Source organism: Acanthochromis polyacanthus, chromosome 3 (genome assembly GCF_021347895.1).
Source record: "Acanthochromis polyacanthus isolate Apoly-LR-REF ecotype Palm Island chromosome 3, KAUST_Apoly_ChrSc, whole genome shotgun sequence".
In the NCBI taxonomy this organism is placed as follows: domain Eukaryota; kingdom Metazoa; phylum Chordata; class Actinopteri; family Pomacentridae; genus Acanthochromis; species Acanthochromis polyacanthus.
The window spans coordinates 15,058,296-15,084,009 of record NC_067115.1 but is presented as its reverse complement, the minus strand read 5'-3'; the positions used below and the strand labels follow the sequence as shown (position 1 = coordinate 15,084,009).

At 40.6% G+C, this 25,714-nt stretch overlaps 1 protein-coding gene across 1 annotated transcript in view; it reads left to right on the top strand.

The window, feature by feature from the left end:
* pkd1a (polycystic kidney disease 1a) overlaps positions 1-22,935 on the top strand; it is an 85,169-nt gene extending 62,234 nt beyond the window's left edge. Inside the window, exons 31-56 of the mRNA XM_051945782.1 lie at positions 255-584; positions 760-848; positions 1,039-1,358; positions 2,822-2,989; positions 3,128-3,392; positions 3,477-3,672; positions 4,853-5,023; positions 5,103-5,246; positions 5,321-5,531; positions 6,666-6,792; positions 6,871-6,981; positions 7,100-7,149; positions 7,554-7,768; positions 8,863-8,941; positions 9,046-9,161; positions 11,318-11,520; positions 13,497-13,691; positions 14,631-14,770; positions 15,124-15,254; positions 15,498-15,606; positions 15,732-15,857; positions 16,913-17,084; positions 17,180-17,470; positions 18,113-18,247; positions 18,980-19,306; positions 19,779-22,935. Of these exons, the coding sequence (XP_051801742.1) occupies positions 255-584; positions 760-848; positions 1,039-1,358; positions 2,822-2,989; positions 3,128-3,392; positions 3,477-3,672; positions 4,853-5,023; positions 5,103-5,246; positions 5,321-5,531; positions 6,666-6,792; positions 6,871-6,981; positions 7,100-7,149; positions 7,554-7,768; positions 8,863-8,941; positions 9,046-9,161; positions 11,318-11,520; positions 13,497-13,691; positions 14,631-14,770; positions 15,124-15,254; positions 15,498-15,606; positions 15,732-15,857; positions 16,913-17,084; positions 17,180-17,470; positions 18,113-18,247; positions 18,980-19,306; positions 19,779-20,762 (5,405 nt within the window). The 3' untranslated portion in view covers positions 20,763-22,935. The remainder of the gene's footprint in view (positions 1-254; positions 585-759; positions 849-1,038; positions 1,359-2,821; positions 2,990-3,127; positions 3,393-3,476; positions 3,673-4,852; positions 5,024-5,102; positions 5,247-5,320; positions 5,532-6,665; positions 6,793-6,870; positions 6,982-7,099; positions 7,150-7,553; positions 7,769-8,862; positions 8,942-9,045; positions 9,162-11,317; positions 11,521-13,496; positions 13,692-14,630; positions 14,771-15,123; positions 15,255-15,497; positions 15,607-15,731; positions 15,858-16,912; positions 17,085-17,179; positions 17,471-18,112; positions 18,248-18,979; positions 19,307-19,778) is intronic.
* The last annotated feature ends 2,779 nt before the right edge of the window (positions 22,936-25,714 follow it).

Sequence of the window (25,714 nt, the reverse complement as noted above, 5' to 3'; positions counted from 1 at the left end):
TACGAAAACACACAGTTTGCTCTAACTAGATTCTGTAAAAAAAAAACAAAAAAAAAAACAGCTTGTAACTTAGCTGTCACCAGTTGTCACATGAAAAAGAACTTTTCAGTTGAACTACAGACTGTTTGCACACAGCAGATAAGACAGAATTGTGGAAAAATGAATTAAAAATGAAGGACACACTGAGCTGCTGTAACTTTTCTTTTGCATGTCTTACCTTCTTATCAATTAACCTCATCTCCTGTCTCCTCCAGGTGATCTGATCCACCAGGTCAGCCAGTCAGCCTCCCACTCTCACCTCCATCCTCCCTATGTGGATTCCCCCTTACCTCCATCCACCTCTTCCCCCTCCCATGAGGGTCATGTAAACACCCTGTTGGACGCCTCACCCCCCTCACCCGAGCCTCACCCGCTGCGAGTGGCGGCCAAAGCCTACAGCCTGTCCTCGGTCCTCATGCTGATCCTGTTGCACGCCCGAGTGCTCAACGAGGAGCCGCTGGTCCTGAGGGGAGCTGAGATCGCTGCCATGGGAAAACGGGCTGACCCCCAGAGTCTGCTCTGCTACCATGGCAACAACAGTCCAGGTCCGGTTGTAAATTTAGCATCTCATAAGTCGGTAAAAGCTATGTTTGTGTAGATAAGTTTAATCAAATCTTAGTCTATAGAAAATCATGCTTATAAGCTGTACTATGAATAGACACGTCTTTCACATCAGTTCATTACGGTGTTTTATCTCGTCTTCTCTCTATTTATTTCCAGAGTGCCAGCGATTCTCCATCCCTCGAGCTTTCAACAAAAGTCTTGGCAGAGCTGCTGCAGGAAGCGGCATCATGCAACTCCTTTTTCAGGTAACATCAGAAAGCACTGAAAATGATGGACGAGTTGTGTGCAAAATTCTTCTTTTGAACTCAAAGAAGTTGGCAGCTGAAAAGCCACCAGTACAAAACTCTCTCATCAGCACGGCCATTTTCTCTTTTGAGATCAGTTTTTCCTTCAGTTTGCCACTCCTTATGACTTTCTCCTGCTTTTTCTCTGTAGGTGGAGTCCAACCCATTCCCTTTCAACTATGTGGCCAACTACACTGTCTCAACAGAGGTGGCATCAATGGAGTTTCGCACTGAAAATGGCACCCAGATCCCAATATCTGGACTTGATGATAGTTTAGCCATCACTGTTGCCATCAACAACGGTAGCAGTGGAGAAGTGAGTGCTGAGGGTTCTGGTACCGGAGGAGTTCCTGCAGCTGAAGCTGTTAACATCAGCCACTGTGACTCTGTTGTCGTCAGGGTCAGCGCCGGAAACAGCAACAGACAGGCGGGACTGTTTGTGCAGCTCAACTTCACCTCTTTGGAAGGTGAGCGCCCACATCGATCATAAACACACTGCAGGAAGAGCGGAACGCCAGAATGTGTCAAACACAGCACGCGTACTCATTGCTTAAGCTTTTAAATCTCCATTTTTCTTTAATCTGTTTCAAATTAAGCAGCAGGATTAAACTGCTGTATCAAAGAGGAACGTTTTCCTTGTAATTGTTGTCACTTCTACAGTGTCCAAGCTGCTGTAATGCAGTAATTTTTATAATAAAAACTCACTCTCTTTGTAATTTGAGGGCACTAACGTTATTATCCTGCACAAATGATATATAATTATGAATCTGTCCAGTATTTATTTGCAGCAGTAGTAACAGGCTGAATTTTGAATAGGCTTGCGTGTGTACAGTGATTATAATGTCCAAACAGCATCATTTATACAATGTTCAGTACAAGCATTCATATGACACAAAGGGATTGAATTAAACTGATTTTGTAAGTTTTAAACTACAACACTTGAAAAACATAGCATGCCCTAGAAATAGTGGCTGAATTAATTTTTTCGCTGACTGTTTGTTAACCTTGAGAAGTTTCTGGGCTTTTATTTGCTCTTTGTACTATTTTTTTTGTGTCACGCTAAATGACTCATTTTTCACCATAGGTACATAGATGGATTAAATCTTTATTGATCCCGCAGTAAATTTTGCTATAATATAAAGTCCTGCATCTCTATGGAAGCAGCAAATCTATGGCTAGAAGTAGAGAGCACACAGTTACAATGTTATGTCGTAATTTTCTACGCATGGAAGAATCTGTGCAATTTAAATAGTACTTGTACATATTTCTTGTTTTTTTCACTATCTCTTTTGCTAATGTTGCGCTCTAAATTTTACACAGTTGTGGTAGAGAATGTTCTATCTTGGCACAGCAAAAGAAAACAAGAGTTGAAATGATTTTATTTTATAAAGATAGTTATAAAAATAGTCTCAGAATGTGTCTATACTTGTCTCCTGTTTGCGCTGTGTAGACACAATCGGCGGTTCAGCCTAGTTTAGCCGAAGAGTCTCAGAATTTTTGTCATGCGATTGTGAGTCACATTTAAGTCGGACATAGCTTCACGGTTTTTAAAGAATCTGGTTCATGCAAACTGTATATTTTTAGTGCACTTTTAAAAGAAACATGTAGAATAAAGTGATTTGTCATTGAAATATTAGGATTTTAAGCTGAAGCATGGTTGTTTTTTCCCAATAAAATGGAAAATCACAGAATACGTAGTAAAGTGTTCCAATTTAACGGTACATCATGGATGAGTAGTTCAAGGGCTGTCAGAAATTTAAAAATCCAACAATTCTTCCTGTTTTTTCAGTGTCTGGCCTTGATAAATGGCGCATTTTTGATAACATGCCTGTTTTGCAGTAAAAGGGCTTAGCCCAATTTATATTACTATGTATGACTATTTCAGCCATGTTTCATTGTTCTCATTATTTATCTTCCTTCTCCAGATGCAACAGGGAAGGAAAAAACGAAGAGTATGAGGAGGAACCGTACATCACCGCCTACCTCCATTCCCATGAACAACCCAATGAGTTCAACTGCACAGATAAAAAACTTATTACTCTCAGTATGACCAGAGGGCAAGATCTTGACCACAGAAAATACACCTTCTTCCTGTCGCCAGAGTAAGAGCCATGTTTATTCATTGCATTGTAGTACAGTGAGTCTGAAGCAGAGAGCTGCTCATAGTTTGGACTTCCAGGCCTTCAGGCTTTGTCATTTTGAATCTAGTATCACAGCATCACCTCTGTCCCGCATTACAGGTCCTTCGACACGACCCTGGACTACTTCATCAATGTGACGACGCCCTGCAGCCCCAGATCTCGTCCGGTCGGTGTTCGTCTGGAGGTCGGGGTGTTTGCGTCTCTTTGTCAGTACTTCAGTGAGAACGAGAAGCAATGGAGGACCGATGGCATGGTGCCCCTGGCAGAGACCAACTCCAGCCGAGCAGTTTGCCGAACCAGACATCTCACGGCGTTCGCTGCGAGCCTGTTTGTGCCGGCCAACGCCATCACCTTTGAAGTGCCTGTCAGTATCACGCAAACACACAGATACTCTCTTGGCACATGCTCCAAATAAACACACACTCAAACCGATTCCCTCCTTCTTCAGGAACGTTCAGGGGCACCGAGCCTGGTCGTGCTGTTGGTGTGCATATTGGGATTACTGAGCTACGCGGTGGCAGCAGCCATCTTGCACAAGCTGGACCAGCTGGATCTCCGTCGGGCCGGTGTGGTTCCACTTTGCGGCCAAGATGGACTCTTTAAGTATGAAATTCAGGTCAAAACTGGCTGGAGCCGAGGAGCAGGTGAGATAAGGAGTCCCTATCAGATGTCTGTGTACAAATGTGTTGGCATGAAAAGACAACTCTGGAAAAAACCTAGACAGATTTAAATATTTAACATGTTCATATGTGTTTGTTTAAATTTCATAGTTTACATTAAAATACACAGGCTAGACTAGAGTGCCAGAAGGAGACAGAGAGAATGCATGACAGTTTTTGTATTGTTTATATCCTGTCCAATTTCCCTCTCACTGTGCGCTCATTTTTCTCTGCAATATAAAGTCCTGCACCGCTGTGGAAACAGCACAACCATGGCTAGAAGTAGGACTCAAAGAAGATGAAATCAAAAATCTCTTTTCTGCAATACATTAAAATTATTATGCCAAGAATAATTTTAAATACATTTGTTTTACGGATAATTTAAAAATGCCCACAGATGTCACCCACACTAAAAAGAAATGAAGGATCTGCATAGGATAGATGATGCTAACAGTGAGGAGCACAGAAGTTTTGTTTTATTTGAGAACCTGTTTAGGGGAAATAGTTTGTTGTTTGGAGTTATATATGAGAGTTGTAGAATAAAGTGATTTTGATACAATATTATAATTTTACGCTTAGATTTGGTTGCTTTTCCTGACAAAACCACACAAGTCACACATAATTAGGAATGAAGTGTGAGTAGTTCAAGGACCTTTTGGAAGTTGAAAATCCAACAATTCTTTTTGTTTTTAAAGTTTCTGGCTCTGATAATGTCACTCTCTGGTTGTCAGTGTTTTGTCAGTTTTTGACTCATGGCAGCAGCTGAGTCAGTCATTGCTCCACAGTTCCGCCATATTTTTTGTTTTTTTACAGAGTCTGGTGACCACAAACAAATTATTTTTGGCTAATTTATAAATGAAACGTAGAATATAGTTATAGTGATTAAGCATCATTAATTGCTATCATCTTGCTATGATAAATTGCACAATTTTGGAATAATTAAAGAAATGGGTTTTGGAGCTCAGAAGGTGAACAGACATGTGTGCTGATGTTTTTTCTCATCTGTGAAACATCAAGCATATCCAGTCTCTGGAAAAACAATTAAGCATTGTGTTTAGAGAAGTGCTGTACTTATTTTAACAGTAAATCTGATGTTGTTACAAATTAAACATGCTGATCAGAAGTAGAGTCTCTGCAGAAATAACAGCCTCTCTGTGTCCTTCAGGCACCACAGCTCATGTGGGAATCAGTTTGTATGGACGTGAGAGCCGCAGTGGGCACCGCCACCTCGACAGCAGAGGAGCCTTCACACGAAACGCTCTCGACATCTTTCATATTGCCACGGATGCCAGCCTGGGCAGTGTCTGGAAAATACGAGTTTGGCATGACAATAAAGGTAAAAACGTGTAGACACTCACAAACCAGCCTGTGTTTAACAGATCTGCTGTAACCATCATCTTCTGTCCCTCGCTCAGGTTTGTCTCCAGCGTGGCTGCTTCAGTACGTGTTGGTTAAAGACCTGCAGACAGGAAGCAGCTTCTATTTCCTGGTTGAGGAGTGGCTGTCGGTTGACAACGAAAGAACGGACGGACGGGTGGAGATGGAGGTGGAGGCCTCAGGTGAGAAACCGCAACCAGAAAAAGGTGAACGGTGTCAGTTTATGCGCCGATTACTGATCTTTCTGTCTTTGCAGAGGAGGCTACGCTCCATCAGCTGCCTCGTCTCCTCCGCTGTGAGCTGCAGAGGGCGCTGTGTGAGAGTCACCTGTGGCTGTCGCTGTGGGAGAGGCCTCCTCGGAGCCCCTTCACCCGCCTGCAGAGGGCCACATGCTGCGCTGTGCTGCTGCAGCTCTTCCTGCTGGCCAACACTCTGTGGTACAGCATTGTGGTGGACAAGAGGCACAGGTACATGTCTGTTGATGAATATAACCACATCCTGTCACTACATGTGATTTTGATAATCAAACTATGTCTGGATGCTCTCTCCTGTCCGCTAGTGTCACGTCTTTGTTGACTGCCAGACCCCTTGTTGGAAAACCAACCACTACTCACTCCTGTATTTACGTACTGTCCCCTCCATACTCTTTGATCTTTTGTATGAAATGTTGGACTCTGCTAAAGTTCTGAGTCGGTTTGCAGACTCATGCTCTGTGTAAATAGTAGGGACAGACTTATTGCTCTGGTTGATTATCGTGGCCAATATTTGGCTTTTTTCCGATTACCAGGATCGGTATTTTTATTGGCCGATTATTGCTAAATTAAATGCACTACTTTAGGTCTGATAGAGTCCCCCCTCTCTGTCTGGCTGTTGTCACTCTTTGGTCCAGAAATGTCTCAAGCAGAGACTGCAAAATCAAGAAACACGAGCTGTTCCCACAAACCAGGAAATTAGTCTCTTTCACAGTGGCTAAGGCTATGCTCATGGCAGCGGCTAAGTCAGCAGACAGCCACAAACTACCTCCAAACAGAGTCTGGAAAACAATGATTACTAATGCTTTAAGATATGAACCTTAGTGGGAAATAAAGATGACAGAACGATGAAAGATTAAGGAAATCTGTAAGAACAGCAGACGGAACTGTAGGAGACAGACTGATCGATCTCAGTGGATCTCACATAAACAGAGGAAAGCGTCCTGATTTAATGACTAAGCCGGTGAAAACCCATGCATGCACAGGGAGAGCATGCAAACTCCACACAGAGAGATCCCAGACGCAGGCTGGGATGCTAACCAGGGATCTTCTAGCTGCAAGGTGACAGTGCTAACCACCAATCTACTGTGCAACTCTAAATTCAGTTATAATCACCGTTATTAATGATGAATCCTGTTTCTCTGCTATTTCACGCTGTCAAAATATTGCATTAAATGTGTCTTCCCAACCCGTATCGATCAATCCATAGTCAATAGATCACTGTAACTGGTGGCATACTAATAAGACACCACACTACAGCAAACTTCAGATGAGGATTAGGAGTGTGAATTTTAACCTTGCGATGTCTGGTGATTTATTTCTACATCTAAATGCTATCTTGTCCTGCAGTCTGAGGGCTGTGTCCAGGATCTCCTCCTTAAATGGAGAGACGGTGGCAGCAGGCGTTGTGACTTGTCTCATCGTCTACCCTTTCTACCTGCTCGTCTTCACGCTCTTCAGAATGAGCCGCAGCAAGGTAACGCCAACCTGATCGATGATTTAGCACCTCCCATAAGCTAGACACGAAGCTGAATATTTTCTCTGTGAATATCAGTGTGTGACCGTGGAGCAGGTGCCACCACAAGTGGACCAGGAGTCAGTGGAGATCGATGACTTCCTGGACAACTCCATGGCAGGAAGTTCCTTCCTCTTCTTTAATGGCGAGGTAGGTTCTCTGAAGGAGACACAGAGGTTTAAGTCAGGCTGAGACAATTGTTTTGCTTTTCCTTTGTGAGCTCATTAGTGTCCATACTTCAATCCACCTCTAAATCTCTGTTTCCCAGACCAACTCCGAGGAAACCAACGTGGATTTGCCGACTCCATCAACCAAAAGGTGAGCTGCTCTGTTGCCATGGCATTTCCTTCAGATAATACAAATGCAACTATCAGGCAGCATACATATAGGTGTTCACTGCCTGTTTTCGTTTATACGTTATATAGTGACTATATTTTGAACTATATAGTGACTATATTTTGAACTATTTGCCTCAGTGCCATCTAAAACACTTTAATTTGAAAAGATTTGTATAAGAGACAAAAGACGAATGAAAGCTTCTAAGAGTACTAAGCTCTCAAAGAGGCTTGGAAGATGAAAATTGTTTTCATATTGCCCTCTCTTGTCACCAAACAGCTCTAATTGCACAATCACCGTTCCTCTGTTTGAAGCATGTTAGCTTTAAAGGGACAGGGGAAACTCTAGGCTTTCAGAGTGCATAATTTGTCATCTCCCTCTTTCAGCGAGGAGAGTTGGGGCATGGCGGACGAGGAGACGGAGGACAGGGATTGGCCAGAGCTGCTGAGTGACGTTTCTGTGGTGGGAGGTGCAGGACACGGAGCAGGGATGCCTCGGCTGAAGAGGGGTCAGGGCAGCCGACACCTGGGTGTGGACATGAGCTTTAACCCTGACGACGAAGAGGGAGCTGACCAGCGCAACAAACATTTCACCTCATCAGGTAACCAGAGGAGAAAGTCTGTTAATGTTAAATCAGACACCATTACACCAATCAAATAGCTGAGAAGATTAGTACGATATCTGCAGGGATGAACCCCAAAACCGGGTTTAAAAGACACGTCATCTTTAAAGAAAAAATCATCAAAAATTGTGGCATTTATCAGAGCCAAACACTGTAAAAGCTGAAACAAATGTAGGTTTTTCATAAATTCTGCGATTTCTCAACTACTTATGTGATGTGCTGTTCTGTCAGGTGACGTAACAATATTGAAGCTTAAAACTGCAATATTTTACCACCACATCTCCTTTGAATAATCCCTGAAAATTAACTATATGTTGTAATCAGATGCTGTAAAAAAAATAAAATAAAATTTTGCGCTCTTTGTCGCAATCATGAGGCTGTTGGCAAATGAGCTGTAATGGATAGCTGTTAGAAAAATTGATCAGCATTTTGGCTTGACTGCATGCTTTGTTAACTCAGAGCAAATACATAACCAATATGGAAAAAATAAATGTATAAGTATGAAAGTGTGGACAACTATGGGCATTAATTCCAGGATAATGTGATCAAAAATGTAGAATGTGTGGCATTGTAACTGTGTCATAGTGCACAGAAAACATGTTTGAGTTCTCTTGACTTCTGGTCATGATTGTGCCGTTTCCATAGAGATGCAGGACTTTATATATGTGGCGATTAAATTAACTTCACTTAAAAATGATCCCACAGTGGAAAAAAATGACAGGAGCAAAAGACAACCAAGTTAATAAGTTTTCCACATAGCTTTTATAGACAAGGTCTACAGTGGATTCTCCAAAAGCCTTTTATGTTTTCACTTCCCTCCATAGTAAGAATATATAATCACATAGCATAGTTTGGCCAGCATGAACATAAATTACAGTTCAGGTTATCAATTTTAATTTATGTGGCGTAATGAAGGTTTTAGAAAGTCTTGAATTTGGTAAACCATTCAAAACTCACACAAGAATACAGTTAAAACAATATAAATGTACCTGACAATACATTACAGTATGACAGTAATGCACAGCTCATGTTGTCTGACACCAAAAACTGACATCAGCTTGTTTTCCACTCAGATGAAGACCTCATCAAGCACATACTGACAGATGGACAGAACTTCTTTCCTCAGGCGGATGAAAGTGAGATGGCTGACCTGTAAGTTTTAATCTCTGCTGACTTTTCACAGTCAAACAATTCATCAGAATCACTTCTGTGGATTCACTTGGGTCTGATTTTTATGTTCGTTGCTTGTTTCTCAGATCGAGCCTTTTTCTAGATAAGACTGAAGTGATTCTCCTTCAGAAACTGAACGAGCCTCTTCCTCTGGAGTCTGTGAGGAGGGATCCACCGAAAACCGCTTTCACCTCCAATACAGGTGTGTTTGCCTGGTTGCAGTTTGAATTTGTCCATCAAAACTGATCACTGCACTCAAGGCATACAGTTTTCTTGTACTTTGTATTTGTACATTTTGTTTGTTAAACTTCTATAAATCCCACTTTAAATGAAAGTCTGAAAGAACATCTTCCCTCACTGTGATCACAGGACCAGCGAGCAGAGAAGGATCTACCCTAAATTTGTACTTAAAAAAAAATAAAAAATTCCCCTTAAAAGTCATCACATTTTTTTCAGCAATATTTAATCCCGCCAGTCCTTTAAAATGTCAGCAATATTTCAAAACAATAAATAGGGATCGTTAAATAACTGCCAACTCAGTAAATAAGAACAACAAAAGCTTGAGCAGTACCTAAAATTTTGTTACTGATTAATGGACAAGTTCAGCGAAAACATTCAACATCCCAAGTGTGTGCAACGAAACATTAAATGAGTGATTTAAAGCTAAATTAGACAGTTTTATTCTTGTTTTTCTTTTTTTTGCATCCCTAATGAAAAAATATAACATCAACACATGCAAGTAAGTGTAGTGCTTCAGATTTTGTTTTGGTCCTAATGGCCAGTGGCATTTTGTAAAATCACTCCAACAACAAGTCTAGACGTGTGCGTTTTTGTTTCTCTACTCTCCACCAATTAACTCTCTGAACCCCAAGCAGTTTCTGGGTGTTTTATTGCTCCTGTCAATTTTTTACTCACTGCGGGGCCATTTTCCACCACAATATAAAGTCCTGCACCTCTGTGGAAACAACACAAGCAAGGCAAGTGGTAAATGTCTTTTCTGCAGAATTTACAGACTTCTAATGCTACGAATAATAAAAAATACATTTAATGTAAAAAGTTACATTTCTCTGATTATTATTCACACAGCCTGCCTTCAGCTCAATTCAACCAGAAAGTCTAATTTTTGTCATGTGATGGCTATTTCAGTTGTGTTGCTAATTTTAAAATTTTTCCTTTTTTTTCCAAAATCTAGCAAAGACTAACAATGTATCTTTTACTAATTTTTAAATGAGACGTGTATAATTATGTGATTTTGATGAAATACCAGGACTAGCTAATTTTGCCAATGAAAGCTGAAGAGCAACATGATTAGTTCATCACCATGACTGTCAGACAGATGAAAATCCAGCGGTTCTTCCTGTTTGTTCTTAATTGATTAAATGGTGTACTTTTGGTCTTTAAAAAAGATAACATAAAATAACTTGCCAATCAAACCAACAAGCAGGTTTGGGGTTTGGAGGGTTGAGAAACTCGTGTCCCATTTTTAGGCCATAAGAAATTTTATGAAGAGTTTTGTTTCTTAATAAATTTGGTGGATTTTGTTCCTTGGTTGTCATCTCAGCAGACAGGGTAGCGAAGGAGGAAAAGTCTGTTGTCTTCAGATCAGAATGTTTTATCAAACATCTGCAAGGTTCATGTTATTTATTGTCAACTAGATTCATGTAAAAACAAATCTTTCTGCTGCCAGTTACAGTAAATCTTCTAACCATCACAACAGCAATATAATTATAAAACTTGGACTCTAAACTAAATCCAGATGTTATTTTTTCTCATAGATAAGTTACTTTCGCTCTGCCCTTGCTTTATGCTTTGGTTGGATTAGTGACGCATAAATCTAACTCTCATTAGGTAAAGAGCAAAGTTTGGTGATTATTCCTAAAAAGAAAAAGGAGTAATAAGTCGGACAAATACTGATGGCTGTGCGCAAAAGACTCTATAGTTTGGCTTTGAAGTGAAACCAGAGTAAATTAATTATATTTTCATTTTGCAGCAAAACAAATTCTTTGTTGTCAGAGAAAAAGTAAATTAAAAACTGCACATTTAAACCGGCTCCAAAGTTCTTACTAAATTATTTATTCCTCTTTGGGGAAACTTGATTTATTTACTGGTAATTTTTTTATTAATTGAAAAGATTTTGAAGTCCATATGAATAAATACTTGAAGTCTCCAAGAATTATTTCCTTTTTTTTCTAACTGTAAAATGTACTTCAAAGGCATATTTGTCCCAAAGGATGAATAAAATGCAAAGTTGTTGGCTGATGCTCTAAATTAAATATTGATGTTCTCTGTAAAGGCGCGGTCTTTAGATCAGATTATTTTTTCTTTGTGTCATCTCTCGCCTTCGGTTCCTCTCCTCAGTCGTGACGGATGTGTGTCGGCCCAGACGTTTCCCTCCCTGGTGCGGTCGAGCTGCTCTGTGGGGCAGCTGGGCAGGAATCGCTTTGGCCAACAGCGTTTCAATCTGGGCGGGACACGGCTTCAATCAGAGTGTGGCCATGATGTGGTTAATCTCCTGCTTTGCCAGTTTCCTGTGCTCCTGCCTGCTGTTGGAGCCGATCAAGGTGAGCACAAATAATCCTCTTTAAACTCCCACGGCACTGCATGTTTTGTTTTTGAAATGAGCATCTGTTGCGTTCAAGTTCTTATTGTCCTCATTTACGGACACCAAAAAAAATTGTTTCCTTGTCTGAAAAAAATCCTAGAAGTCAGCAAAAAATTGCCCACAATTTCTGAAAATATGCAAAACCTCCAGGAAGAGTATTCTAATATTCCTTGAAAGTTTTATTTTAAAAAAAATTCCACCACTTTTGGCCTGAAAGTTCTTGTAAATATTTTCAAAAGAGTGAAATTCTTCCAAAAACATTCTAAAAATATCTAGTCATTACATATATATCAGTATAACTTCTAATATTTTCTTTAAGAACATTCACAAAAATATCAACCAGGAAAATTTGCTGGATTTTGGTTGATTTTTTTTTTTTTTGAAAGTTCTTAAACATTTTTGACATTTCTTATGTTCCATCAAAAAATGTTCAAAAGTTTCCTGAAAATGTGGTCAGCAGATGTTTCACTGTGAAAGTATATACTTTTTCCACATTATCAAACTTTAAAACGGGTCAGTTTGACCCACATGACGACACTAGGATTAAATGAGTTCACACAACGCGGACCAAGTCTTTAGTTCCAGATAATCTTGCTATATTTTGCCATATTCCATAGTTGTAGGTCTGATTTCTCTGGCAACATGCCCGCGCTGGAGGCCGAGAAACATTTTTGATGCTCCAGATGAAAAGCAAAATCGACATTCAGAGACTCTAAAAAAGAAAGTGAGGCATATGTTATGAGCAAGGACGTCTGGAACGACCTGCTTCGCCTGCTGCCTCTGCGACCCGGCCCCGGATAAGCGGAAGAAAATGGATGGATGGACATTATGAACATCTATGTACAGTGTTTCTGTAATTACTCTCACTGCCAGAACAAGGAGACAAGTGCCACAATGCAGGGTTATAGCTGCACAATTTAATATTTTTATATGAACAGTAGATGGAATTTGAAAGGTGTCGCCTGTTGTGACCAACCCACCAAAAGCTGTCACTGATTTCGACTGGTCCCTTGCAACTTTAATGGCTCACGTCAGTTTTCAGCTGCAGCACTCAGTTTGTCAAGCAACTCTAGTTGGTGAATATTTCAAGCATTTAGCAGCTGAAGAGCCAGATATATCCCTCTGGAGTTATTGACCCTAAAACACAGCAAAAAAAATGTAATGAAAAATTGGATTTTAGCAACATAATAAAACCTCCAAATGAATGCTAAGGCTTCATCATATCTGCTGGGCTGTGTAAACTATCAACACTAAGATAATTGCTGTGACATCTTGATAAGCTGATAAAATTGTGTTGCTTCCAGTTAAGTCAAAGTTGGTTTAATTTCTAAAGCACATTTAAGTGCTGTACTGTTAAAATAATAAACCACAATGACAAGACAAATTTAAATAACATTTTCTATGTAACAAGTCTGAGCAGTTCTCACATGAAAAGGTAAACTGTTCCAGTGTCCCAAAAAGTCCAAAAGAAAGAGCAGATTTAGAGAGTATATCAAAATCATGCACGTTTCATGTACACATCAAATATTGCGTTTGAGTGATTTCCTGTCTGACCGTGTCATTTTAATCCTTTGTAATCTCAATTAAGGCCTTCTGATTTCCTGTAGTTGATCAGTCTGATTCACACAGTTGAACATTTTCCAAACCTAACAGCTACATTGCTTTCCTGCCCTGTAACAGTTTTTTTTCCTTTTGTAGCTCATTCTGACACAAGTTTCTTATCACAGCGCTTCGAGTGCAACACAATTCCTCTAACATTGCATTTCACTTCTAGCTCTTTAACTGCAGTAACACTGCTCTTTTCTCTCTTTAATTTAACACAAACGTAGCACTGTTACTATGTCTAAGAGCAGTTCTACAGATTAGAACAGAGTAGTATTGAATGTGTTGTTTCTTAATATGCTTCTTTATCTTATCTGCCCTGTGCGTCCACAGGTGTTGTGTGAAACGGCGTACTACGCGCTGTGTGTGCGTCGGCTGCGTCCGGAAGACCAGGACGTGCTGGTGGAGTTTCCCCGGGTGGAGAGGGTGGTGCTGAGGGTCTCCAGGGTGAGACCACCACAGGGCTTTGCTCTGTCTCAGGCCCGACATCAAGCTCGCAAGGTCCACATGCTGCACACCATGCTGAAGGTCAGTGAGAGACGGGCACAGGAGGTGATGCTGGTGGCTCTCTTTCAGTTTTGGGCAAGAAAGATTGTGGCTGACCCCTTCCACTCTGGACATAAACTATTCAAGCTCCCCCAATTCAGCAGGAGGCTTTGGTCCACCAGAACCAGAACCTCACACCACAGAAACAGCTTTTTCTCCACATCCCAGCAAGCAGGGAATGTTCTGTTAGCATTAGCTACCTTCCAGTTCTAATGTTGTTTTAAAGAAGACATTTAAAATGTAAATGAAGTCAGCTGGGATAGGCTCCAGCTCCCTGATGAGGAATAAGTGGTGAAAAGACAATGGATGGATTTAAAATGAAATGTTCAAAAGACGTTTTAAGGACATCTTGAATTATAAATAATGTTTCTCTTTAGTTACAAGTGAACCAAGACAGAACATTTTACCATTCAGAGGGTGTTTGGAGGATTAGGGTTAGTTACCCTTACCACAATGTTACATGGTATGGAAGGAAGGATGTTCTCAGTTCAACATGTTTTCAGAACAGTCCGGGAACTGAAGTTCAACTTTCTGCTTAAAACGTTGCCAGAAATATTTCTATCTGGGAAGAATGTTCAAGCTGCTTTTCTCCCTCCAAACCCCAACACGGAAATTAACTCGACTTTGTACATAAGATTATTGTCATCCTTAGAACATTTGAAGTCATTTTCACTACATACTGTGTAACTTTTGACATTCTCTGTAGAATAATTGGAACATTTCTGCGCATTGTGAATATTTGTTACTTTCATTCCAGTAGAATTGCTACACTTGCTGTTTATTTGACTTCAAACATGCTTTTATAAGTCTTTAGATTTTTTTCTACTCATGAAAATCTACTGATTGTGTCTTCACTGTGTTGTAGACACTTAAAACTCATTGTGCAGCTGGATAACACAACTTTTTGCGTCTCATTTTCAGAATTTCCTGGTTTACATGTTTTTCCTGTTGGTCGTTCTGCTCCTCAACTACTCCGACTCGGCCAAAGACACACACAGTCTGAGACTTCGCACTCAGCTGCAACAAGCCCTGCACACACCAGAGTACCACAACATCAGCAGGTACACACACAGACACACAGCGAACAACAGACCTTATCTGAATGAATCATGGTGGCTCAAGAAATATATATATATATATATATTTCTGAGAACTTCCATTTTCAAGGCTGGCCTGCTCGTCTACTTGTAAGACTTTCAGAAATGTGTGTTGTTTTTTTTTTGTCTCGTTCTCTTGAGGCGTGACCTGAATGTGTTATTTTGTTCAAACACGAGTGAAAAATGATCACTGGTTAACGGTTTACACAATTCAAATTTATTTAAGGCAGAGCAGCTCAGTACAGTTGCTGTGCTTTAAACATTCTTTAATGTTTTACAGCAAAGTAAGTTCTGAATGCCCCTTTTCTGTCTTTTAGCCGAGATGATGTTCTGACTTGGCTAAATGAGTCCTTGTTGCCACGGCTACTGGATGAGTCTATCCTCCTGAGAGACACGGGAAGTGTGTTACTCGGCACACTAAGGCTCCGACAAATGCACGACACACAGGGTGAGATTTCTTTGTGGTAATTTTCTTCACCCTTTGTTGTGAACTTTCGTGGAGATAAATCTTTTAGTCAGACCTTGCTGATCTGACAGAAACTCTTACTGATTTATTAAATCTATACACATGAATAATGTATTTTCCTTTGTCCGCATGTATCAGCTATGTAATATTCTGTTATCCTTACTATGAAATGTATTCAAATCAAATGAATGCATTTTAATCTTGCTGAAACTTATCGACTTTCAGGCGCTTTTGGAGCAGGAAACGGATCATTTACTTGGGGAAGGAGCTGGGTTACATCTCCATCTAAAGATCCAGAGAATGTCACAGTTTTTGCTGCTGTGGATGGCGATCGGTAAGGAAAGGACTGACAGTCTAACAGTACAGCTATTATGTCAGCTTCAGGATGTTTTGGACGTCCTTTTCCTTGACGTGTCATGTCTTTCTCCCCTCCGTGTTTCCTCCCACCTGTTTTCTCAGGGTGTGGCGTTCGGGTCACATGGGGGAGTACGACAGCAGAGGTGTGATCCACCAGCTGAACAGAAGCCTGGAGGAGGCCTCGTCGACCTTGCAGCAGCTGCAGCAGCTGCACTGGCTCGACCACAGGTAGGGAATGTGTCGTGACTCATCTGAATGAAATGCAGGAAAACACAGAAATTTAGATATTAAGACCAAACCCGGCTGTGGGTTTGAAAAGTATGCGGTCTTTACAAAATCGCCGAAATGACATCATTCATCAGAGCCAGAGACTGTAAAAATGAAGAGAATCCTCAGATTTTCAGCTGTCCTTGAACTGCTATTTGGTTAGAAAACTTAACCAATGGTCAACTTAAAATTGGGACATTTCGTCAGAATTACTCTATTCTATATGTGTTTTTTAAAACTTTGACAAAAAAAAATATACGATTCAAAAAAATAGTACTAAGTAGTTTGGAAACAATTTAAAAATGTAATTAGTAAAATATGTATAGGATGTAGTGCTACCAGTTTTTCCAAACATTTGTAACACTTATGGGAACTTAAATATTGGTCATGTTGATTCATTTTTTTTTTTTCTATTTTATTAAAGTAAGCAATCTAAAAAATTCAACTTTTTTCATTTGCTCATTGAGTTCATCGACCAGGCTGTTCCAGAGTCCAGGAGCCACATGTAGGGGATTAAAAACTGGGCTCCATGTTCATGTGCACACAGTTTCACAATGATTGGAATAAAGCAGAACCATGCGTGTTCAAGCGTTAGAAATCTTGAGTGGAGTTTTATGTTCCCTGAAGTGCAGTTTGCCCTACAGCCTGCAATCATTAAGAAGTTGCTCATTTAATTGTTCAAAATATGAAAAAAATAAAACATAAAAAACAATCCAGTAAAAAATTTGCCAAGAATGTGGGCTCCGTTTCAACAGTTGTTTCTGAGAACCAAGGGCGTAAACAGCGCTTAGATCCTGTTTTACCACATTTGGGGTTAGAGAAGGGAGAGACAAGTTTATAAAAATGTGTGTTGGTGGTGGTCTGTTTTCAACACAGTCGAGGTTGCGCGTTTCATTTCTCAAAAAAAAAAACCCCTTTGGCTTGAATAAAATGCAGGAAGGTGACCAAAACAGGACGTAACTATGTGAAATATTTTGATCTCATTCTTTAAGTGCTGTGTTTGCGTGTGTTTACAGGACTCGTGCTGTGTTCGTGGAGTTCTCTCTCTACAATATCAACACAAACCTCCTGGCCGTCTTCTCATTCCTGTTTGAGTTTCCAGTTTCTGAGCGCGCCCAGTCGAGCTTTGACCTCCTCGTCATCACTCTGTGGCCAATCACAGGCCTGGACCTTCAGCTTCTTCTCATGGTAACCGCTGACAACCTGACGCCTTCTCCCGGACCTTGGATGTGTTACTTTGGCACCATGTGTTCGCTGAAACTTTGTCCTTTCTTGTTTTCCAGATGGTCCTGCTGGCCCTAGTGGTGTATTTTCTGGTACGAGGGATCTTGGGCTTCCTCAGAGAAGGTTACAGGTACCTGCTGTCGACCTGGAGACTCCTGGGCATCTGTAAATTGTCTCTGGCGGCGTCTGTTTGTGGGCTGCACCTGAGCCGCTGCATCATGGCCAAGCAGCAGTGGGCGTCGTACATGAAGCACCCACGGGACGCCTTCACAGACTTCTACCCGTTGGCCAGGCAGAGTCAGATGTACACCGTCATGTCTGCCTTGCTGTTGTTCATACTGGTGCTCAAGGTAAAGGAGAAAAACAGTGAAGAAAAGGCTGATTATACACATATTCCACCCTGTCTGTTACAGCAGTCTTATTCACTTATCAGCGTAGAATGCAGTGAAGAGAAAATAAAAGTTAGAGCAATAAACTGAATCAAATAAAAGGTATTGTGTGTGGATTCAGTTGTCTCTTTTGTAGGACTCCTTTGTTGTCTATAAACATCATCAATGTGTCATGTTCCTGCTCTGAATAAGTCTCTACAATTCTTTTGAGTCACTCTTAGATAAGTAATGATACTTTACTTTGGGTTTGTGAGATCTCCACTAAGAATGATGACCTTGTGGCAGGGAGCCATAGACAAGGATGTGTGAAAATACTGGATCATCTTTGAGCTTTTCATGGGATTTTTTCCAAAAGAAGAAAAAAATCTAGAAACGATCTGTTTAACCATCTGAACCCCCAAAGCAGCCTGTATATTTCAGAGTCGTCGTATTTTTTTTTTTTCAGGGTTTTACTCTAAAGTGTTTCCTTGTTTACAACCTGTTCAGTGATTTTGCAATGACTTGAGCTCAGATGGTAGAATAAGTAGGATCCATTAACTGCTGAGTTAGTTATTTTTCCCCATGTTGCACTCCTACATATATTTCTGCTCTCTGGTCTTGCAGGCTTCCCACCAATTACGCTTCCTGAGAGAGTGGGCCGTGTTTGGCAGAGCTCTGCGGCGTTCAGTCTGGGAGCTGCTAGGAGTCGCTGTGGCCTTACTGCTGCTGCTGCTGGCTTACTCACATGCAGGACACCTGGTCAGCTGCTTCCTATTGTCTATTCCTTCTTTGTCTCTCTGTGTCTTGAGTACACTGCAAGATTTCTTTAGTATTTGACCAAAAGATTGAGTGTATAAAATGTATAATAATTTAGGCACTTGTGTCAAACTCGAGGCTGATTCTGACCCACCAGTTCATTTTATGTCGTCTGCAAGAGATGTTTGTTAATCTGATATATTAATGAGATTTGATACCAGTGAAGTTACTGAAAGCCCTGTTACAATATAATATATGTAATAATTTAAACTACAAACTGAAAACTTAGAAACTTCGAACCTAAAAACTAGAAAGCTCAACGAATCCTCTTTAACCCTGACTGATTTGGTGTTTTCGTTCAGGTCAGGAACTTCAATCCCCACTTTCCTTATTATGCTGAGTGTGTTTTTGTATTTTTTTGTCATTTTGGCCAATGATACCACACGGTTTATTTACCTTGCTTGACCATATGACTCCACTTCATCTGGTACAAAATGTCTCATTATGTTGAGAAAATGTACAAGTGAGGTTTTAAGTGCCAGCCTCACTCATATTCACAAGTCAAGAGCTCTTGATCACAGCGTAGCAACGGATCACAGACACGTTTGTTAGTTAACCTTTAAAGACTTCTAATTTTTTTCACTCATTTTTTTCAATCCACTTTTAATTGCTAATCTTTTTTTTAATATTCCCTTTGAACTGATAACTATTTTACTCCTTGTTTTCTCATCTCAGCTCTTCCACTCCATCCTGGAAGGTTATGGCAGCGTGACCTCAGCCTGTCTGTCTTTGGTGGGTGCCGGTGGACGAGGCCTGCTGTCATGGCGTCCTGCCTGGACACTAACCGGCCCCTCCAGCACCGTCTCTTCACTTGTGTTCCACGTGAGCTTCGCCGTTCTTCGGCTGGTGCTGCTGTGGCTGGTCACCTCGTTGTTACTGAGGAACTACCGGCGTGCGCGAGCGGAGCTGTACCGTCCAGCTGTGGACCTGCAGGACTACGAGATGGTCGAGCTGTTTCTCAGGAGGCTCAAAATGTGGATGGGACTCAGCAGGACCAAGGAGGTACTGCAGCAGTTTTGACTAGTTCCTTTTAAGAATTAGATTTATTTTTATAGAATCGAAGATTTTCAACATCCTGAAGTTCTCCAAGATATGGAATCTAGTGTTGGAGCATATGAACGACCAATGACACTCTCTTTGCCATCTACCTCACTTATGTACCCTCCTGGTAAGATGGACAGCTGTACAGTGGAGAAGTAGACACTGCTGTGATTTTTGCCCCCCACCCTTTTTATTTGTCTGGTTATTTTCTTTTCTTTATATTTTCTCTTATTTCTCATGTGTTTGTCATTGTTGCGAATTTATTCATTTATCCTATTTTTTTTTTTGTCACTGTTTGTGTCTTTGTCATTGTCTTATAATTAAAATTGAAAATCTTTATAAAAAAATGTTTAAAAAAATCGAAGATTTTCTATGGACTAAATAATAGATTGATGTCAATATTAATCTTATCTCCTTTGCATCCTTTTCTTAGTTTCGTCACAAAGTGCGATTTGAAGGCATGGAGCTGCCACCGTCCCGTTCATCCTCCACCAGCGACTGTAAATCTCTCTGCTTGCCCCCGCTGGACAGTCCAGACTCCCCCCCAACCCCAGACAGTGTTGATGCTGGCTCCGAGGCCTCGTGGCGCCCGGCCTCCTCCAGCCCCTGCAGCCTGACGGAGGCCCCAGGGATCGGCCTGGGACTCGGGCTGGGCCTGGGGTTGGGGCTTGGCCCGGGTGTGGTGGTCGGAGGAACCAGCTGGAGGGAGCGAGCAGAGACCGAAGCCTCCCTGAGGAGACTCCTCCCCACCCTGGACGCCCTGCTGCAACACCTCGACCGTGTCACCATGGCAACAGAGGACCTCTACCACATGGAATGCAAACTGGAGCGAGCTCAGAGGATGAGGAGGTGTCGGGGGAGAGAGAGAGGCGAGGACGGTCAGGGCGGTCGGAGCGAGGTGAGACAGAGAGGGAAGGGGGAGGACAAGGATCGGAGACAACGAAAGAGCAGTAAAGAAAAGCATAAAGGAAGCAAAAGAGGGAAAAAGACAGATAAAAGTGAACTTTCAAAAGAATATGGGAGTACTGCTGCCATCCCCAAAAAGACTCCTGTAGCTACACCTGTTCCATTTTTAAAGCCTCGACCTGGCTCTGCCTCTACGCATCCCGCTGCTCCTCCAGTATCTGTCAAACATTCAGTCAGTGCACCTCCACCCACACCAGTCACAGATAAATCTGCCTCTGATGCCTCCTCTCTTTCTGCGTCATCAGCTCCCTTTTCCCACCCAAAAACACCTGCTGCACCTTTATCCACCCCCGGACCTGCCTCTATCACCCAGGACTGGGACACTCCCACAGAGAGAGAGACCCTCCCTTCCTCCAGCCTCTTCAACCACCCAGCTCACACCACCACCATCCCTACACGCAAGCGAAAACGCAAACCCCCGCCCCTCAAAAACAAGGTGCACCCAACTTAGACAAGCATGAGTTTGTACAAATCCTGTGGGAGAGAAGGACAAGCAGAAATGAAATGTGAGAGTGAAATGCTGGGTTAAGGACGAGAGGAAGACGAGGACAGCCGGTTTTGTCCCCAGATGCTCCTCTCTAAACCCAGGGAAAGGAAGGAAGCAAGTAGAGGGGAGAGTAAAAGTACAAGAAAGAACTAGAGAAGCAATTTTGGGACATGAAAGCTGAACAGTGAGCAGTAAAATAAGACTTGTGCAGGTTTATAAGCAGTGATCCATCCAAATGCCGACTCACAAAAACAAGGTGCAGGTCACCGAATGCTAACTGAGCTGGTTAGTGGAAGTCAACAGTGAAACCAAGAAACATTTCTATCCTTATTCCTCCCGGGCCAAAAGTGACCCCTTAAACCCCCACATGACCCCGGAGGTCTCGTGGGGTCGTCGACAAGAGCGCATGAACGTGCTCACCAGAGGACTGAATGAACTGACTATGCAATCAGCCTTTTATTTTTTTGTGTGTGTGTGTATCTCGGAAAACAAAAAATGTGTTGATTTCGCAGTTATGTTGTCGTCTTGTTATATTTTATATTTGGGTCACCATGGGTACTCGTGTGCCTGTCCTAAAATTTGCATGCAGGCACACACAGATATACGCACACGCAGGTAAACACATGTATAGAACACTGTATCGGCAAATGGTATTGTGTCGCACACTTCGGCCCAGTGAGGGAGAAGAGAAAACACACAAAGTCTTTAGGGTGCAGAATAAAAGAAAACAAAAAAAGAGGTGTAGCAGGTGGTTGTAGCGCCGAACAAAGTCGGAGTGTGGTAAAGAAAATGATGCTGAATGGAGAAGTTTGATTGTAGAATAAAAGCAGGAAGGATTTGCCTTCACCTACCACAGTACTGAATATTAACACCAGTTCTCCCATTATAAAGCTATAATGATCAGCCTGATTATATTTCCTAAATGTTTTTTTGTTGTTGTGTTCAATATGGAGGTAATTCAAAAGCACTTTTGTTCTGATGTAGACTGTTATTTTTTTAATGAGGTGTGGTGTAAAGTAATAAGCTTGGTACCCCAGAAACCAACAGAAAGCTTCACTCATACTGTATCCTAACTATAAACGTTGCCAAAGCTTTTGCATCATTTATGCATCCTGACCTTCTACCATGCCAAGTAACTCATTCATTCATTTCTGTACTTGCACTTTATTCTCTAATGGAGCTGATATCCAACATCCGTATGTAATGCTCATGTCGTCGTATCTTTTACAGCTACATTATAGAAACATTCTAGTAAGTATTATGATATTGAAGCAATAGCTTTTTGTTTTGTTTCCACTTTTTATTATGTTATGTTTTTTTGTCTGATTTTGATCAACATGCGCACTTCACATGTCCAGTGGGCAGATCTCAGGGAACCCACCCTTAAAAACCTGGAAGGTAATCCAGGAAAACCAAAAAACCGGGTGCCAAACAAGTGTTTTCAGTAACCAAAAGATGTATTTGGTGCCACTTTGATCACCCTTTCATTGTTCTTAGCTAGAATGATAAAGTTGTACTGCATTGTGTTGTTTAAGAGGTACTTTTGGGCATCTGATTTATTCCCCGTTTCTCCCTTTTCTGAGGAAACATTATAAAGCAAAATATTAATATTTTTGAAAGCTGATCTTATCCATTTTCTTTCCTGTAAGTTGCATAAGATTTCACAAGAGACCCATCTTCCACCGTATGTGTACATTTCTGTATATATTGGCGCGTTATGATGTATATATTTTTGCTTTACATAATCAGTCTTGTTTGTGCTGCAACAACATACGTATAGGTCAAGCACTGGTGTCGCAACCTTCAAAGTTTTCCATTTCTCCGAAGCACTTCGGCCAAAGATAATAGCGTATTTAATCTTTGACAACATTTCCAAAAAGGCAGGTAGAAACCACAGTCAACAGTTAGCATCTCCACTGGCCTTTTATTCTGTGTAACCGCATCATGCCAAAGCCCTCCTCCTCTTCTAGCCATCTTGTGTTGTGCGATTCGTTTTGTTGTAAAACAGTGTTCCAGATTTGTGTTTGGAAACCTTTTGTCTTTGCTCTCTTTTGTATCTCCTATCTGTATTTTGCAGTTGCAGCACTTCTCATGCTTTTGCACTTGACAAAGTCAAATAAAGAGTTTGACAGCTGAATTCTGAAGAATGAAATGGTTTTGATGTGATGCATTCTTCTGTAGAGGGTCACAAGGATGCAGTCAGATTTCAAGTTATCGAGGTGAGTTCAGGTTAAATTCTGAGTTTTCAGGACTCGATGTGGAACATGTCACAAAAATGTCATAGTTTAGTATGTCATCCAAAATATCACAAATGCCATAGTTTAGTGTGTCGTCCAAAATGTCACAAATATCATAGTTTAGTATGTCGTCCGAAAATGGACAAAAAAACGCCATTTTTTGTCCAGCAATGAAAACAGACATGAACGTCATAGTTTAGTATGTCATCCGAAAATGGACAAAAAGTCATTTTTTCTCCGAAAATGGATGAAAACGTTATAGTTTAGCATGTCGTCCGAAAATGGACAAAAAAGTCATAGTTTCGTATGTCGTTCAAAAACAAACAAAAAATGGGGTGACTGTGTAGCTCAGTGGGTTAAGCAGGTGAACCATGTGTAGGGGCTAGTCTCCAATGCAGTGGCCCGGGTTCGATTCCTGTCTTGAGCTGCATGTCTCTCCCACACTCTCCTCCCCCATTTCCTGTCTCTCTCTCACTTCAACTATCAAATAAAAGCTGAAAATAGGCCAAAAAATTAATATAAAAATGTCATAGTTTAGTATGTCGTCCGAAAATGGACAAAAAAACGCCATTTTTTTGTCCGACAATGAAAACAAACGTCATAGTTTAGTATGTCGTCCAAAAATGGACAAAAAATGTCATAGTTTGGTATGTTGTCTGAAAATAGACGAAAACGTCTTAGTTTAGTATGTCGTCCGAAAATGGACAAAAAACATCATAGGTTCATATGTCGTTCAAAAATGGACAAAAACGTCATAGTTTAGTATGTCGCCCGAAAATGGACAAAAATGTCATAGTTTAGTATGTCGTCCAAAAATGGACTAAAAAAATAGTTTGGTATGTTGTTCAAAAATGAACAAAAAATGTCATAGTTTAGTATGTCGTCCGAAAATGGACAAAAAACGCCATTTTTTTGTCCGACAATGAAAACAAACGTCATAGTTTAGTATGTCGTCCAAAAATGGACAAAAAATGTCATAGTTTGGTATGTTGTCTGAAAATAGACGAAAACGTCTTAGTTTAGTATGTCGTCCGAAAATGGACAAAAATGTCATAGCTTAGTATGTTGTCCAAAAATGGACTAAAAAAATAGTTTGGTATGTTGTTCAAAAATGAACAAAAAAAGTCGTAGTTTAGTATGTCGTTCGAAAATGGACAAAAAATGTCATAGTTTAGTATGTCATCCGAAAATGGACAAAAACGTCAGTTTAGTATGTCGTCCGAAAATGGACAAAAAACACCATTTTTTGTCCGACAATGAAAACAAACGTCATAGTTTAGTATGTCGTCCGAAAATGGACAAAAAAAGTCATAGTTTAGTATGTCATCCGAAAATGGACAAAAAATGTCAGTTTAGTATGTTGTCCGAAAATGGACAAAAAACATCATAGGTTCGTATGTTGTTCAAAAATGAACAAAAAACGTCATAGTTTACTATGTCGTCTGAAAATGGAAAAATGCCATTTTTTGTCCCAACATTCAAAACAGACGTCATAGTTTCGTATGTCGTCCAAAAATGAACAACAAACGGTGCACCTGTATAGCTCAGTGGGTTAAGCAGGTGAACCACATATAGGGGCTGGTCTCTGACGCAGCAACCTGGGTTCGAGTCCCGCTCATGCCCATTTGCTGCATGTCTTTCCCACACTCTTCTCCCCCATTTCCTGTGTCTCTCTTACTTCAACTATCAAATAAAAGATGAAAATAGGCCTAAAAATTAATATTAACAAAAAATGTCATAGTTTAGTATGTTGTCCGAAAATGGACAAAAGATGTCAGTTTAGTATGTCTCCTGAAAATAGACAAAAACGTCATAGTTTAGTATGTCGCCCGAAAATGGACAAAAATGTCATAGTTTAGTATGTCGTCCAAAAATGGACTAAAAAAATAGTTTGGTATGTTGTTCAAAAATGAACAAAAAATGTCATAGTTTAGTATGTCGTCCGAAAATGGACAAAAAACGCCATTTTTTTGTCCGACAATGAAAACAAACGTCATAGTTTAGTATGTCGTCCAAAAATGGACAAAAAATGTCATAGTTTGGTATGTTGTCTGAAAATAGACGAAAACGTCTTAGTTTAGTATGTCGTCCGAAAATGGACAAAAATGTCATAGCTTAGTATGTTGTCCAAAAATGGACTAAAAAAATAGTTTGGTATGTTGTTCAAAAATGAACAAAAAAAGTCGTAGTTTAGTATGTCGTTGGAAAATGGACAAAAAATGTCAGTTTAGTATGTTGTCTGAAAATGGACAAAAAAACCTCATAGTTTAGTTTGTTGTCCAAAAATGGACAAAAACCTCATAGTTTAGTATGTCGTCCGAAAATGGACAAAAAATGTCATAGTTTAGTATGTCATCCGAAAATGGACAAAAACGTCATAGTTTAGTATGTCATCCAAAATGGACAAAAAAAGTCATAGTTTAATATGTCATCCAAAATGGACAAAAAAACGTCATAGTTTAATATGTCGTCCGAAAATGGATAAAAAACGTCATAGTTTAGTATGTCATCTGAAAATGGACAAAACGTCACAGTTTAGTATGTCGTCTGAAAATGGACAAAAAACGTCACTTTAGTATGTCGTCCGAAAATGGACAAAAGATGTCAGTTTAGTGTGTCTCCTGAAAATAGACAAAAACATCATAGGTTCATATGTCGTTCAAAAATGAACAAAAAATA